The 14,294-nt window shown below is 57.3% G+C and overlaps 1 protein-coding gene across 1 annotated transcript in view; it reads left to right on the top strand.

The window, feature by feature from the left end:
• Window positions 1-1,664: 1,664 nt before the first annotated feature.
• LOC144733642 (histone-lysine N-methyltransferase PRDM7-like) overlaps window positions 1,665-14,294 on the top strand; it is a gene marked incomplete at its 3' end in the record, with an annotated part of 31,759 nt that continues 19,129 nt past the window's right edge. Inside the window, exons 1-2 of the mRNA XM_078615669.1 lie at window positions 1,665-1,802; window positions 12,944-13,111. Of these exons, the coding sequence (XP_078471795.1) occupies window positions 1,682-1,802; window positions 12,944-13,111 (289 nt within the window). The remainder of the gene's footprint in view (window positions 1,803-12,943; window positions 13,112-14,294) is intronic.

Genomic DNA, 14,294 nt, shown 5'->3' with positions numbered 1-14,294 from the left:
CTCCCTACCTCAAAGGGATGCTGCGCTGAACAATCGGCTCGTGCACCTCGAGCCCGCGCACGGCGGTTCCGGGCGCTTTTGATATGCTAATCAGTGAGCGGCGTTGGCGGCGTACATCCTAATTACTCCCTTACCCTTCCTAACAATGGGGCCTGCGCGCTCAAGCGTAATGATCCCAACCCTCCATGACTATGTGCAAGAGCCCCTGCGGTCCCGCTATTCATGCTGTCCCCTCCCTCCTCCGTCTGTCTCGTCGACCCGTGGGGGTGTGTGTGAGGGGAAATGCGCCTCAACCGCGGTGGCCGAATGCCCCACGCCGCGACCACACCATATTAAGGCTGGTCGCAGCGTCGCGGCGCAACGTAGCACGGGGGAGGTCGTCCAATTCCCTGATCGCCGGAAACCGTGAGAATTAATCCCGATAAGGGTTTCTCGGATAAAAACCGGTCGGTCAGGTGACCTTCCCTTCCAGCTCTATGGGGGGGGGGGAATGCGTGCGGGTGTGTGCTTATGTGGGGGGGGGTGATGGGGGGCGGTGCGGTGGGGGAAGCCGGGCGGCTCCCTGGCTCGGCAGAGCGGCCCCGTCGCTGTGGCACCACAATTACTTCACCTCAGGAAAAGTTATCTCACCTGAAGTAATTTTACTTAGCCTAGGGTAATGTTACCTCGCATGAGGTAAAGTTACCTCATTTGAGATAATGTTACCTTACCTGAGGCAATTTTACCTCTGCCTAAGGTAAAGTTATCTCGCCTAAGGTAAAGTTACTTCACCTGAGGAAAAGCTACTTCAACTGAGGTAATGTTACTTTACCTCGGATAGAGGTAACTTCACGTCTACCTGAGGTAAAATTACCTCCCCTGAGGTAACGTTACCTCACCTGAGGTAACGTTACCTCACCTGAGGTAACGTTACCTCACCTGAGGTAACGTTACCTCATCTGAGGTAAAGGTACCTCACCTGAGGTAAAGGTTACCTCCACCTGAGGTAACCTGAGGTTACCTCAGGTGGAGGTAAAGCTGGAGCTAGTACGTCATGGTAGAGGTGGGGAGTTCACACACTTTACCACAAAGACAAAGATCCCCCGTGTAGTCTCTAACAGGCTGTTAGTGAGCAGCACCTACTAAGCCTTAACTAAGGCTACCGGCGCTGTGGCACACGAGGGGTGGGTGGCCAGCAGCACGCCCGGCCGCCTCTGTCTCCCCAGTGGCGATGTTCACACACCGCTAAACCGGGTGCTCATTTGAGGCTGAGTCGACCTAGGGGATGAGGTCCACGACCGGTTCAGATGATCGTCACCGCTGTTGGTGGTGGCCATGAGTGGGAATGGAACTGGGGTCTCTGACCGGTGACGATCTTCTGAACCGGTCCTGGGCCTCATCCCCTAGGTCGACTCAGCCTCAAATGAGTTCCTGGTGTAGCGGTGTGTAGTGAACATCGCCACTGGGGAGACAAAGGCGGCCGGGCGTGGTGCTGGCCACCCACCCCCTCGTGTGTCGTTCTAGCCTTCATAGGCGCCGCTCGCTCACAGCGCTTGACCCGACAGTCTGTTAAGGTCACACGGGGGATCTTAGTCTCGTATCCCTGTGACTCTGTCTCCATGTGACTCCATCTCCGTGACTGCGTCTGACCGTCGTCCGCGTCTCGTCCCTCCGTGTCTCTGCGCCTCAGCAGCAGCAGGAGATGGGCGACTTCCGAGACATCAGAGGCTTCTTCACCAAGGCCGAGTGGAGCGATCTGGCCGAGTGCGAGAAGCGGCGCTACAGGAACATCAAGCAGAACCACGCCGTCCTGCTGAACCTCGGTGGGTACGGCAGGCCGAGCCTCTTCGCAACTAAACTAATTGTCGCAGTAATTATAATGATGAGACCAATACGTCGTAGCAGAGTGGCATGCATGGGGCGCCATGGTGGCGAGATGTTAACTCCCTCTCCTGGTCTACAGGAGGTCGTGGGTTCGATGGCGACCCTGACGATGCCTGTCATATATCTGGAGTCTGCGTGTGTCTCTCCCCGGTGAGATGTTAACTCCCTCGCCTGGTCTACAGGAGGGCGTGGGTTCGATGGCGACCCTGACGATGCCTGTCATATATCTGGAGTCTGCGTGTGTCTCTCCCCGACGAGATGTTAACTACCTCGCCTGGTCTACAGGAGGTCGTGGGTTCGATGGCGACCCTGACGATGCCTGTCATATATCTGCAGTCTGCATGTGTCTCTCCCCGGTGAGATGTTAACTACCTCTCATGGTCTACAGGAGGTCGTGGGTTAGATCCCGATCCTCCGGGGTTTCGCTCCACATGTAGAATCAACATCACGCGTTTAACGTATTTGGCTGCTGCTATAAATGTCCACGTGGTAAGCCACTTGGTTGAGCTGTAATTTGTAGCAGCCAGGTCGCTTCTGAAAAACAAGCCAATAGCTCAGTGGACTTCACCTGGTGAAGTAAAATAGATTTAGTTTTAGTTTAATGATTTGTTTAACTTTCCTCTACTTTGCACGCCTATCGTGTTTGTGTTTTGTGTTGTTGTAACTTTCTGAACCCGTGTGCCCCCTATGGGACATTTATGAAAAAGAGCTTCATAGCTCATCGGATTCATAATTCTAGTCACGTAGGTAAAAAATAAAATTAAAATTAATAAAAGTACTTTTATTAATTTTTATTAGATTTTTTACCTACGGATTCATAATGTTAGAGAGGAAACCCACAACATTTACAAAAATAAATTTTGACTTAAAACTTTCGTGACTGCAGGAATTCATAATCTTTGGATCTTTCGGTAAAGTGACGTGGATTGAAAAAATAAAATTAAAATAATGTGAATAAAAAATATTTGAAATTAAAATAATAAAAAACCAAACAGGACTAATGTATAGTTCAAAATGCATTAGTCTTCTTGGTTCTTTCGGTAAAGTCACATAGAAGGGAAATAATAAAATACTCCTATCGTGTTTCTGTATTGTGTTGTTGTAACTTTCTGACCCCGTGCCCCCTATGGGACATCATAGCTCATCGGATTCCTAATGTTGGAGAGTAAACCCACAACATTTACAAAAATAGTTTATTTTGTGTGTGATTTGTTTACCTTTCCTATACTTTGCACTCCTATCATACTTTTAAGTTTTTTCGGTAAAGTCACGTAGGTAACAATAAATAATAAAAATAATAGAAATAAAATAAATTATTTCTATTATTTTTATTTTTACCTACGTGACTTTACCGAAAAAACGTAAGAGTATGAATCCTTGCAGTCACGAAATCTTCAAATCTAGAATCACTCCTATCGTGTTTACTGTATTGCTTGGGGTTGTTGTTGTAGCAGCCAAATAATATAAATGAACGTAGTGGCGGTACACCTAAGCGCTGTATGAAATAATCAGCACATTTGTGGCAAAAATTATTTATTTTCCTCGCGATTCGAGACCCCGAACAGAAGGATATTTCGGGGTGGTGGTGGTGGTGCGTCAAAACCAGTTGTCGTGATGCCAAAGCGGTGGGAAGACGGAACGTTACATGAGCAGGACTGAACACGAAGCTTCGCAGTCTGTTGCCGTACAGCGGCGTCCAGTCTGATGACGATCGGCTGCTCCGTGCTCCAGTGGCAAGATTGGACTCCTCGTGCCCCTAGAGACTCGGTCGGACGGTGCCTCGATACGACTCGTGGTGTCGCCACCGCACGTTCGGAATGGGGGACGCGGCTGCTGAATCTGAGTGCAACAGCGACATCGTCGGGACTATGAAAAATAAAAATAGGGTTTACGCTTTTTGGGAATGAAACAGGAGGTAGTAAGATGTTAAAACACCAGATAGATTATAGCTTTTGCAAGGAATCAGGTGACTGTGTGGTGCCACAGCGACGGGGCCGCTCGGCCGAGCCAGGGAGCCGCCCGGCTTCCACCGCCGCACTGCCCCCCATCACCCCCCCCCACATAAACACGCACCCGCACCCACGTAGGGCCTCGTGGTCGGGTCACCTACCCTGAGTTTTCACCTGAGGGCCCCCTAGGGGGGTTACCCCACGGTTTCTCAGGGCCAGGGAATTGGACAGGACCCTTCCCAGGCCAAGTAACACTGCGGCGCCGTGGGCAGATTTGAGATCGCACGACCACGGCGAGCTCAGAGAGCCCCGCAGTTAGAAACGCATACAAACACAAACACGGGTCAGCAAGGCAGATAGCTGGGATCAGGACCCGGGACGACTGATTGGTCGAAAGTTCAAAGGCCGGCGGGATCGCAAAAGAGCGGGAAATCCTAGGCTCAGGATTGGTCGAGAGACCAAGGCGGTCGGGACGGGGGCGCCTAGCATTTGATGTGAATAGTTTAAAAGAAAACGCAGGGGCAGTAGGGAACTCTCTTCTTCTGGAGTTTGGACACGGGGTCAGCGACGAAGGAGTCATCGGGCGATCCGCTAGATTGTCTGCAGGACGATCTGAGCGCCGCAAGGTCACCAAGGACTACAGACGGTATCGTGTTGCGCGCCTTACAACACCTCAGAGCGGAGAGTAGGATCCGTAGGAGAGGGTTAGTTCGGGGTAAGGACGAGTAGGAAAGCGGTTTAGCAGAGAGCGCAGCATAGAATAGGGCTACACGGCACCAGAGTGTGGGTTAGAAGCGCCTTGCTGGCCCGCACACACACACGGGTGACTCGGTTGGTTAGCAAGGACTAATAAAATCTCGAGCGTAGTAACAAACCGTGTTGTTGGGTGTTTTTGGAATGTGGTATTAGCGTGCACTGCATTCGCGAGTGTGTGGTCGTTGTATGCATAAAGGCCGTGGTCTCTGTACGATTGTGCGGGTACGGAGGTGTGTGCGTTAACGCCCGGGGAGAGCACTTTTGTGTGTTGGCGTGACTACGCAGCCGTGTGAGAGGAGAATCGTCCTTGTACGATATTTGTGTTGATGTGCACGCGCGAGTGGGGGAGGGGACGAGTCGTCGTGTCGGCGTGTGCCCCGCTTGCGTGTGCTCGTTACTCGCGTAAAGTGCGGCGCGGTGGTGGACCCCTGACCCCCGACCCCGCGGCTCGAGCGCGTAATCGGCTGCGCATTGTTGTACGGTTTGTCTCGCGCGCACGGCGGCGGCGGCTTGAGTCGTTGTGTCGGCGTGTGCCCCGCTTGCGTGCGCTCGTTACTTGCGTAAGCTCTCGGCGTGCGTAATCGGCGTACCCCAGGTGCGCGATCGTAACGTGAGCGGCCAGCGCGGCGCAGAGCGGCGCAAGAGTGGGCATCGCGTGTGGAGCTGTATGGGTGTGCGCGCACGTTCACGACGTGTGTAACACAGGTGCGCGATCCTAACGTGAGTGGTCAGTGTTGGGTGAGTGCCGTGCAGAGCTGTGTGTGGGTGTGCGCGTACGTGGTTAACCATGCCTGCTACGCGGACCCGCGGTGGAGGGGAATCCTCGGGTGACGGCTCCCACACCCTGGGTGAGGAGCCTAGCGGAGGTTCGCTTAGCAGCGGGGGGGCAATTGATGATGTTAGTCCGGCCGTTAGTATTATCGAGGGAGGGATCTCGGGGGCTAGCGACCCCCACAAATTGGTGTCAGAAGCGGTACGGACCCCCGCGTTACCTCACGCTAAAATAAGACTAATATTTACCGGCCGGGGGGCCCCTTCGTGGAAGGCATTCGCCCGCAATCTCTTAGGGGCCAAGGAAATTAATGGATGGACGGACGCGCAGGCAGTACGTCAACTTAATATGAATCTTGATGGGCGGGCAGCCGATTTTGTAGAAGCGTTACCCGCGAGCGCACAGACACAGCTAGAGGAGCTGATGCGCCGACTCGATCAGCGTTTTGGCACACGTGACGAGGAGGAAGCAAAATCGGCCTTAGAGGCGCGCCGTCGCCAACCTGGCGAAGATCTCCGTGATTACGCCGAGGATGTGCGCGAGTTAACAAAGATCGCACGCCCGGGGTACGCAACTGAGGTTATTGAGGAACTGGCTGCCGAGAAAATCCAGCGGTACCTGTCTCGCACGGCGTGGTGGCAGCCAGACATGAGCTGCCCACGTCTTCCCTTTAACACCCTTGTCGAGCGCGCACGTAAGTGTGAAAGAATTCACAGCGAACGCGCGCAGCTCCGGGGGCTGGGACGAGAGTGCGCCATTGCGAGCCTGCTCTCGGAAGACGAGGAGGAGGAACAGGAGCTCGCGAGGACGGTAAGGGGCCGGGAAAGAGAACCTCCAGTGTCCCGCGAGACAACCCCGGGTTGGGTAGCTGGGTTACAGACCGGCATGGGAGATATAGCCGGCCAAGTAACCCAGGTGCAATTCTCCGTTGAGACCATCCGATCCGAAATGGGGGACCTAGACTCCACGGTAGGAGGGCTAACTGGAAGGATAGCCCGACTAGAAGCAGAGTATGAGCAACAGCGCACGGGGGGAGGAGGGAGTGGGCAGAAAGTTCGCCACAGAGCCGCCACTCCTCCCAGGACGTGTTATGTGTGCGACCGTCGAGGGCATCTCATGAGGGACTGCCCTCAGCTCGCCCGTGCGAGGCCGATGCATAGGTCAAACACTAAGCCCCCCCTAGAGAGGGGACCACCGGGGGATGAAATCGACGTAGACCCGACCCAAACCAGCTGTAATAATAATGGCGAGCGAGTGATCCATAAACAGGTTACAACGACAACACCCAAGGGCGCAGGGACCTCGGGCGATTGGCTGCGGGAGCTGGTGGCAGGGATAACGGGAGCCACGTTGCTGGTGGAAGGCCAGGTGAACGGGCAGCGCACCCGGATCCTGTTGGACACGGGCGCCGTGGCCTCTCTCATGAGCGCCGCGCACTGCAGCATGCTCGGGGTGGACGTGGGCTGCCTGCAGGCCCCGGATCGCGCGCTGCACACGGCAAGCGGAGCCGGGATGGGGTTGCTGGGGAAGGTCTCCCTCGAGGTCCGTCTAGGAAACCAGGTGTGCACACAGGAATTCTACGTTTCGAGTGTGTTGTGCCACGAGTGCATTGCAGGAACGGACCTCCTGGAAAAGTTGGGACTTAACGTACAGCCCCGGCAACGATGCGCTACGGTGGAGGGCAGCGGGGAGCGGATTCCGTTCCTAGGACAGGAGCCGAATCGCCCACGCTTCACACCCGTGGCCGCTACGCTGGTGTCGGCCGTCACCATCGGGCCTCTCGCCGAGATGCTGGTGCCAGTGGCAACCCTCTCCACCGACCCAACCCACCGACCATCGGGCGAGGTAATGCTGACTCCTCACCCGGAGTTGGCATCGCGATACGGGGTGGTAGGGTCAGCCACACTGGTAAACGCAGATGGGGGCCGGCTGTTTATACGTGTGTTTAACCCACACAGTACCCCGGCAATGATACGACGACGCACCCCGGTAGCCACCGTACACCCCCTGCACGCTCGCCACTCGAACGACTCGGTGTTCGCACTCTGGGCGGAGGACCCTGGCCGCCCCGAGGACAGCCAGGATCTGGCCTGGCGGGTCGGCCCGAACCCCCGAGCCGAGATTGTTCCCCTGCAGGATGCGTTACATGTGCCTTGGGCAGCCTTACCTAAGGGGGAGGCCGATCAGCTGCGCGGGTTATTGCGGGAGTACGCCGACGTGTTCAGTGAGCACGATTCGGACGTGGGCCGGACCGACCTGGTCAAGCACCAAATTGACACAGGTGCAGCCCGACCCATCAAACTCCCCGCATACCGAGTGGGCGCGCCTGAACGGACCCAGATCAAAGAGGCAGTCACGGATATGCTACGCGATAACATAATCCAGCCCTCCGCGAGCCCTTGGTCTGCCCCGGTGGTACTGGTAACGAAAAAGGACGGATCGACTCGGTTCTGCGTTGATTACCGAAAATTGAACGCAGTCACCCTCGGCGACGCTTTTCCCATCCCACGCATCGACGACACCTTCGACAGTCTCGCAAGAGCGCGGTATTTTTCCACCCTCGATCTGGCGTCCGGTTACTGGCAGGTGGAGATGACGGAGGAGGATCGGCCAAAAACAGCATTCACCACCCCGATGGGCCTGTTTGAGTTTCGAGTGTTGCCGTTCGGACTCACTAACGCGCCCGCGACGTTCCAGCGGTTGATGGAGTTGGTGATGCGGGGCTTGCAGTGGGAACAGTGCCTGATTTACCTGGACGACGTAATAGTGTTCAGTAGGTCGCTGTCTGAACACTGGTCCAGGCTGCGGGAAGTATTCCAGCGACTGCGAGCAGCCCATCTCAAGCTCAAGCCACGTAAGTGTTACATTGCGCAACGCTAGGTGGGGTACCTCGGACACTGAGTCAGCGAGGCAGGGGTGAGCACCGATCCCGAGAAGGTGCGTGCCGTAGTGGATTGGCCGCGGCCGAGGAACCTGACGGAGATCAGGTCATTCTTGGGACTCGCCACTTATTACCGTCGATTTGTAAAGGGATTCAGTGAGATTGCACGCCCCCTCACCCAACTCACCTCCCCTAAGAACCCCTATCAGTGGTCGGAGGCCTGCCAGACGGCTTTCACCACACTCAAAGACCACCTCACCCACACCCCCACCTTGGCTTTCCCAGATTTCACCACCGATTTTATTTTGGACACTGACGCCTGCAGCAGTGGGCTGGGCGCGGTGCTGTCGCAAGTGCAGGGTGGGACGGAGCGGGTCATCGCGTACGCCAGTCGGACCCTGAGCGGGGCCGAACTGAACTATTGTGTAACCCGTCAGGAACTGTATGCTGTAATTTTCGCGTGTAAACAGTTCCGACCGTACTTGTACGGCAGGAAATGTCGTGTGCGCACCGATCATTATGCACTGCAGTTCCTCCTTACATTCAAGGAACCGCGGGGGCAGATGGCTCGATGGCTGGCGCAGCTGCAGGAGTACAACCTGCAGATCGAGTACCGAGCGGGGCGAACACACGCGAACGCGGACGCCTTGTCAAGACGGCCCGCGGTGCGCGCTGAGACGAGGGAGGGAGACGCCTGCCCGTGCTTCACGGGGGGACGCTGCCGCCAGGCAGCAGAACCCAAGGAGCGCGCGGAAACTAAACTCCCCCCCCCGAGAGAGAGTGCAGTGTGCGCCGCAGGAACCCCTGCAGAAGGAGCCCGGGGACAGACGGATCATCCCACCCCAACCGGGCGGATCCAAGAAGATGTCGGCTGCGCCTTCCCGGGCTTGGACGACGAGCAGCTGCGACAAACCCAGCAGCGGGATCCGGATCTGGCGGCGGTGGAGGCGGCACTGCGAGAGAGGAAGGATGCACTACCAGGGCCCTTGAGCGGTTTGTATGCCCGGTTGTGTGTAGAAAACGGGGTGGTGAGGGAACTCGCCGACGCTGGGCAGCCGGGGTGCATCTGCGTTCCCGCCCATGTGCGACCCCAACTACTACGACTGGTACACGACCACCCGCTCGGGGGCCATGATGGGGAACGGCGCACCCGGGAGACTCTGCGTCGCCAGTATCTCTGGCCTAAATTGGCGCAAGATGTGGCCGCCTGGGTGCAGGGCTGCCGGGCCTGTCAGCAGTGTGGGCAAAAGCCGGCGAGGTACCAGGTACCCCTGAGGCCGTTCCAAGTCAGTCGGACGAATCAGTTGGTCGGAATCGACCTGCAGGGGCCCTTTCCACGATCCCACCGGGGCAACCGATATATTCTTGTAGCGGTGGAGTACTTCACCCGCTACCCCGTGGCGGTGGCTATCCCGGATAAAACAGCCATCGTAGTGGCCCGGGCCTTCGTGGAAAACTACGTACTTAAGTGCGGGATCCCCGAACGAGTCATTACCGACCAGGGTAGTGAATTCGAGGCCGAACTATTCCAGGCGCTGTGCCGAGAGTTCGGGATCCAGAAGGACCGAACCACGGCATATCACCCCCAGGCGAACGGGATGGTAGAGAGGATGAACCAGACTCTGGCCGGGAAGCTTAAACGCATGGCGGCCGCGAATCAACAGGACTGGGACGAACACCTCCCCTATGCCCTGTTCGCCTACACCACCGCCGTTCACACATCTACAGGACAAACCCCGTTCCTAATGATGTTTGGTCGCGAGTCTCGCCTGCCCGCAGATCTGCTGTTCGGTGTCCCTCCGCCGCAACGGGAGGAAGGGAGCCACCCCGTGGAGCACTTGCTGGAGACCCTGCGAGGGGCCAGGGGCCGAGCCTACCCGCACGGAGAGGCCGCGCACCAGCGGCAAGAGCAGGGCGCCCGACCCCGTATGGAGCCCCCCTTCTACACTGCGGGCTCCGAGGTGTGGCTGTACACTCCCCGCGTCGGTGCCGGACAGGTGGGGAAGCTGACCACCTACTGGCGAGGACCCTGGATTGTGAGACGGCAGATCTCACCATGGACGGTGCTGATTCAGGGAGGAGAGAGGGGCCGGGAGATGGTGGTCAACATCCTCCGGCTGAAGCCGTGGCGAGCAGCCCCCGAGGGGGGGAGCCCCGCCGTCCAAGTACCCCGAAACCCCGGGGTCCCCCCACCCCCCGTGCCCGGGGGCCTCGCGCAGTATATGGGCCCCACGGAGCCCCGGGCTCCGAGGGGCCCCGGGCGGGGCCGGGGGCGACGAGGACGGCGACCCTTAAACCCCACCGCCTCTGAGTTTGTTCCCCAGCCCGCAGGTGCCAGAGACCGAGGGGAGCCGTTGGAATGGAGGAGGAGACCACCGCCGGAGCCCCAGGAGACGGAGCCGCCACCCCCGAGGCCAGCCACAAGGGCCGGGCGAATCCCGCGGACCCCGCGGCGATACCTCGTGGGGGCAACCCAGGCGAAGGTGCTCCAGTCAACCCGGGACGGGGACTGGCACCCCGGGGGGCTATGTGGTGCCACAGCGACGGGGCCGCTCGGCCGAGCCAGGGAGCCGCCCGGCTTCCACCGCCGCACTGCCCCCCATCACCCCCCCCACATAAACACGCACCCGCACCCACGTAGGGCCTCGTGGTCGGGTCACCTACCCTGAGTTTTCACCTGAGGGCCCCCTAGGGGGGTTACCCCACGGTTTCTCAGGGCCAGGGAATTGGACAGGACCCTTCCCAGGCCAAGTAACACTGCGGCGCCGTGGGCGGATTTGAGATCGCACGACCACGGCGAGCTCAGAGAGCCCCGCAGTTAGAAACGCATACAAACACAAACACGGGTCAGCAAGGCAGATAGCTGGGATCAGGACCCGGGACGACTGATTGGTCGAAAGTTCAAAGGCCGGCGGGATCGCAAAAGAGCGGGAAATCCTAGGCTCAGGATTGGTCGAGAGACCAAGGCGGTCGGGACGGGGGCGCCTAGCCTTTGATGTGAATAGTTTAAAAGAAAACGCAGGGGCAGTAGGGAACTCTCTTCTTCTGGAGTTTGGACACGGGGTCAGCGACGAAGGAGTCATCGGGCGAGCCGCTAGATTGTCTGCAGGACGATCTGAGCGCCGCAAGGTCACCAAGGACTACAGACGGTATCGTGTTGCGCGCCTTACAACACCTCAGAGCGGAGAGTAGGATCCGTAGGAGAGGGTTAGTTCGGGGTAAGGACGAGTAGGAAAGCGGTTTAGCAGAGAGCGCAGCATAGAATAGGGCTACACGGCACCAGAGTGTGGGTTAGAAGCGCCTTGCTGGCCCGCACACACACACGGGTGGCTCGGTTGGTTAGCAAGGGCTAATAAAATCTCGAGCGTAGTAACAAACCGTGTTGTTGGGTGTTTTTGGAACGTGGTATTAGCGTGCACTGCATTCGCGAGTGTGTGGTCGTTGTATGCATAAAGGCCGTGGTCTCTGTACGATTGTGCGGGTACGGAGGTGTGTGCGTTAACGCCCGGGGAGAGCACTTTTGTGTGTTGGCGTGACTACGCAGCCGTGTGAGAGGAGAATCGTCCTTGTACGATATTTGTGTTGACGTGCACGCGCGAGTGGGGGAGGGGACGAGTCGTCGTGTCGGCGTGTGCCCCGCTTGCGTGTGCTCGTTACTCGCGTAAAGTGCGGCGCGGTGGTGGACCCCTGACCCCCGACCCCGCGGCTCGAGCGCGTAATCGGCTGCGCATTGTTGTACGGTTTGTCTCGCGCGCACGGCGGCGGCGGCTTGAGTCGTTGTGTCGGCGTGCGCCCCGCTTGCGTGCGCTCGTTACTTGCGTAAGCTCTCGGCGTGCGTAATCGGCGTACCCCAGGTGCGCGATCGTAACGTGAGCGGCCAGCGCGGCGCAGAGCGGCGCAAGAGTGGGCATCGCGTGTGGAGCTGTATGGGTGTGCGCGCACGTTCACGACGTGTGTAACACAGGTGCGCGATCCTAACGTGAGTGGTCAGTGTTGGGTGAGTGCCGTGCAGAGCTGTGTGTGGGTGTGCGCGTACGTGGTTAACCATGCCTGCTACGCGGACCCGCGGTGGAGGGGAATCCTCGGGTGACGGCTCCCACACCCTGGGTGAGGAGCCTAGCGGCGGTTCGCTTAGCAGCGGGGGGGCGATTGATGATGTTAGTCCGGCCGTTAGTATTATCGAGGGAGGGATCTCGGGGGCTAGCGACCCCCACAAATGCATCAACCACGTGTACTTGTGGTGAACACGCAAACAAACACTCTCTGATAATATTTAATCATTGTCTTTGAAACTGATTGGTCTACCCCAGAGACAGCCTTCTTCATGGCCTAGTCTCACCAGTGTCAGACCAGAGAACAACACCAAAAGGCGACCAGCGCAAAGACAATGCAGTGTCAAGAGCATTTATAGCTCGGGGTGAGCAGCTATATCATGGGACCTTTTTGCCAGTATCAAAGGATGAAAAATAAGAATCGGTTTTACCCTTTCTGGCAATTAAACAGGAGGTGTTAATTTGTTCACACACCAGATAGATTATTCCTTTTGCAAGGAATAAAGTTACTGCATTAACCACGCGTACTTGTGGTGAACACGCAAACAAACACGCTCTGATAAGAATCACATCGTCAGGACTGTGTTACGAGGACCCGGTGTGTTGCTATGCTGCACCGGTGTCCCGCCAATACGTACAAATAACAATGACCGACTGCCTCCTTGCGCAGGGATGAACCCGGCCCAGCCCGAGTTCATGCGCGCACGCGGCAAGCGCAGGGCGAGGGGGAATGGAGCGGAGTGCGGGCGGTCGAGCGACTCCGACGAGGAGTGGACGGGGAGGAAGAAGAGGAAGGAGGTGGCGATGCACGGAGGACGAAGAGGCGGAGGAGGCAAACGTAAAAGGGCGCTTGCAGACCGTGCAGAGACCCCCTGTAGACTCACGCAGAGATCCCCTGTAGACTCACACAGAGACCCCCTGTAGACTCAAGCAGAGACCCCCTGTAGACTCACACGGAGACCCTTGTAGAGTCACGCAGAGACGCCCTGTAGACTCACACAGAGACCTGTAGACTCACACAGAGACCCCCTGTAGACTCACACAGAGACCCCCTGTAGACTCACACAGAGACCCCTGTAGACTCACACAGAGACCCCTGTAGACTCACACAGAGACCCCCTGTAGACTCACGCAGAGACCCCCTGTAGACTCACACAGAGACCCCCTGTAGACTCACACAAAGACCCCTGTAGACTCACACAGAGACCCCCTGGATCTCACAGAGACCCTCTGTAGACTCACACAGAGACCCCCTGTAGACTCACACAGAGACCCCCTGTAGACTCACACAGAGACCCCCTGTAGACTCACACAGAAACCCCCTGTAGACTCACGCAGAGACCCCCTGTAGACTCAAGCAAAGTCCCCTGTAGACTCACACAGAGACCCCTGTAGACTCACACAGAGAACCCCTCTAGACTCACACAGAGACCCTGTAGACTCACACAGAGACCTGTAGACTCACAGAGACCCCCTGTAGACTCAGACAGAGACCCCCTGTAGACTCACACAGAGACCCCCTGTAGACTCACACAAAGACCCCTGTAGACTCACACAGAGACCCCTGTAGACTCACACAGAGACCCCCTGGATCTCACAGAGACCCTCTGTAGACTCACACAGAGACCCCCTGTAGACTCACACAGAGACCCCCTGTAGACTCACACAGAGACCCCTGTAGACTCACACAGAGACCCCCTGTAGACTCACACAGAGACCCCCTGTAGACTCACACAGAGACCCCCTGGATCTCACAGAGACCCTCTGTAGACTCACACAGAGACCTGTAGACTCACAGAGACCCCCTGTAGACTCAGACAGAGACCCCCTGTAGACTCACACAGAGACCCCCTGTAGACTCACACAAAGACCCCTGTAGACTCACACAGAGACCCCCGTAGACTCACACAGAGACCCCCTGGATTTCACAGAGACCCTCTGTAGACTCACACAGAGACCCCTTGTAGACTCACACAGAGACCCCCTGTAGACTCACACAGAGACCCCCTGTAGACTCACAC

Source organism: Lampetra planeri, chromosome 48 (assembly GCF_965212315.1).
Source record: "Lampetra planeri chromosome 48, kcLamPlan1.2.h2, whole genome shotgun sequence".
Taxonomy (NCBI): domain Eukaryota; kingdom Metazoa; phylum Chordata; class Hyperoartia; order Petromyzontiformes; family Petromyzontidae; genus Lampetra; species Lampetra planeri.
The sequence above is the reverse complement of the archived record's forward strand: the minus strand, read 5'-3'. Positions and strand labels throughout refer to the sequence as shown.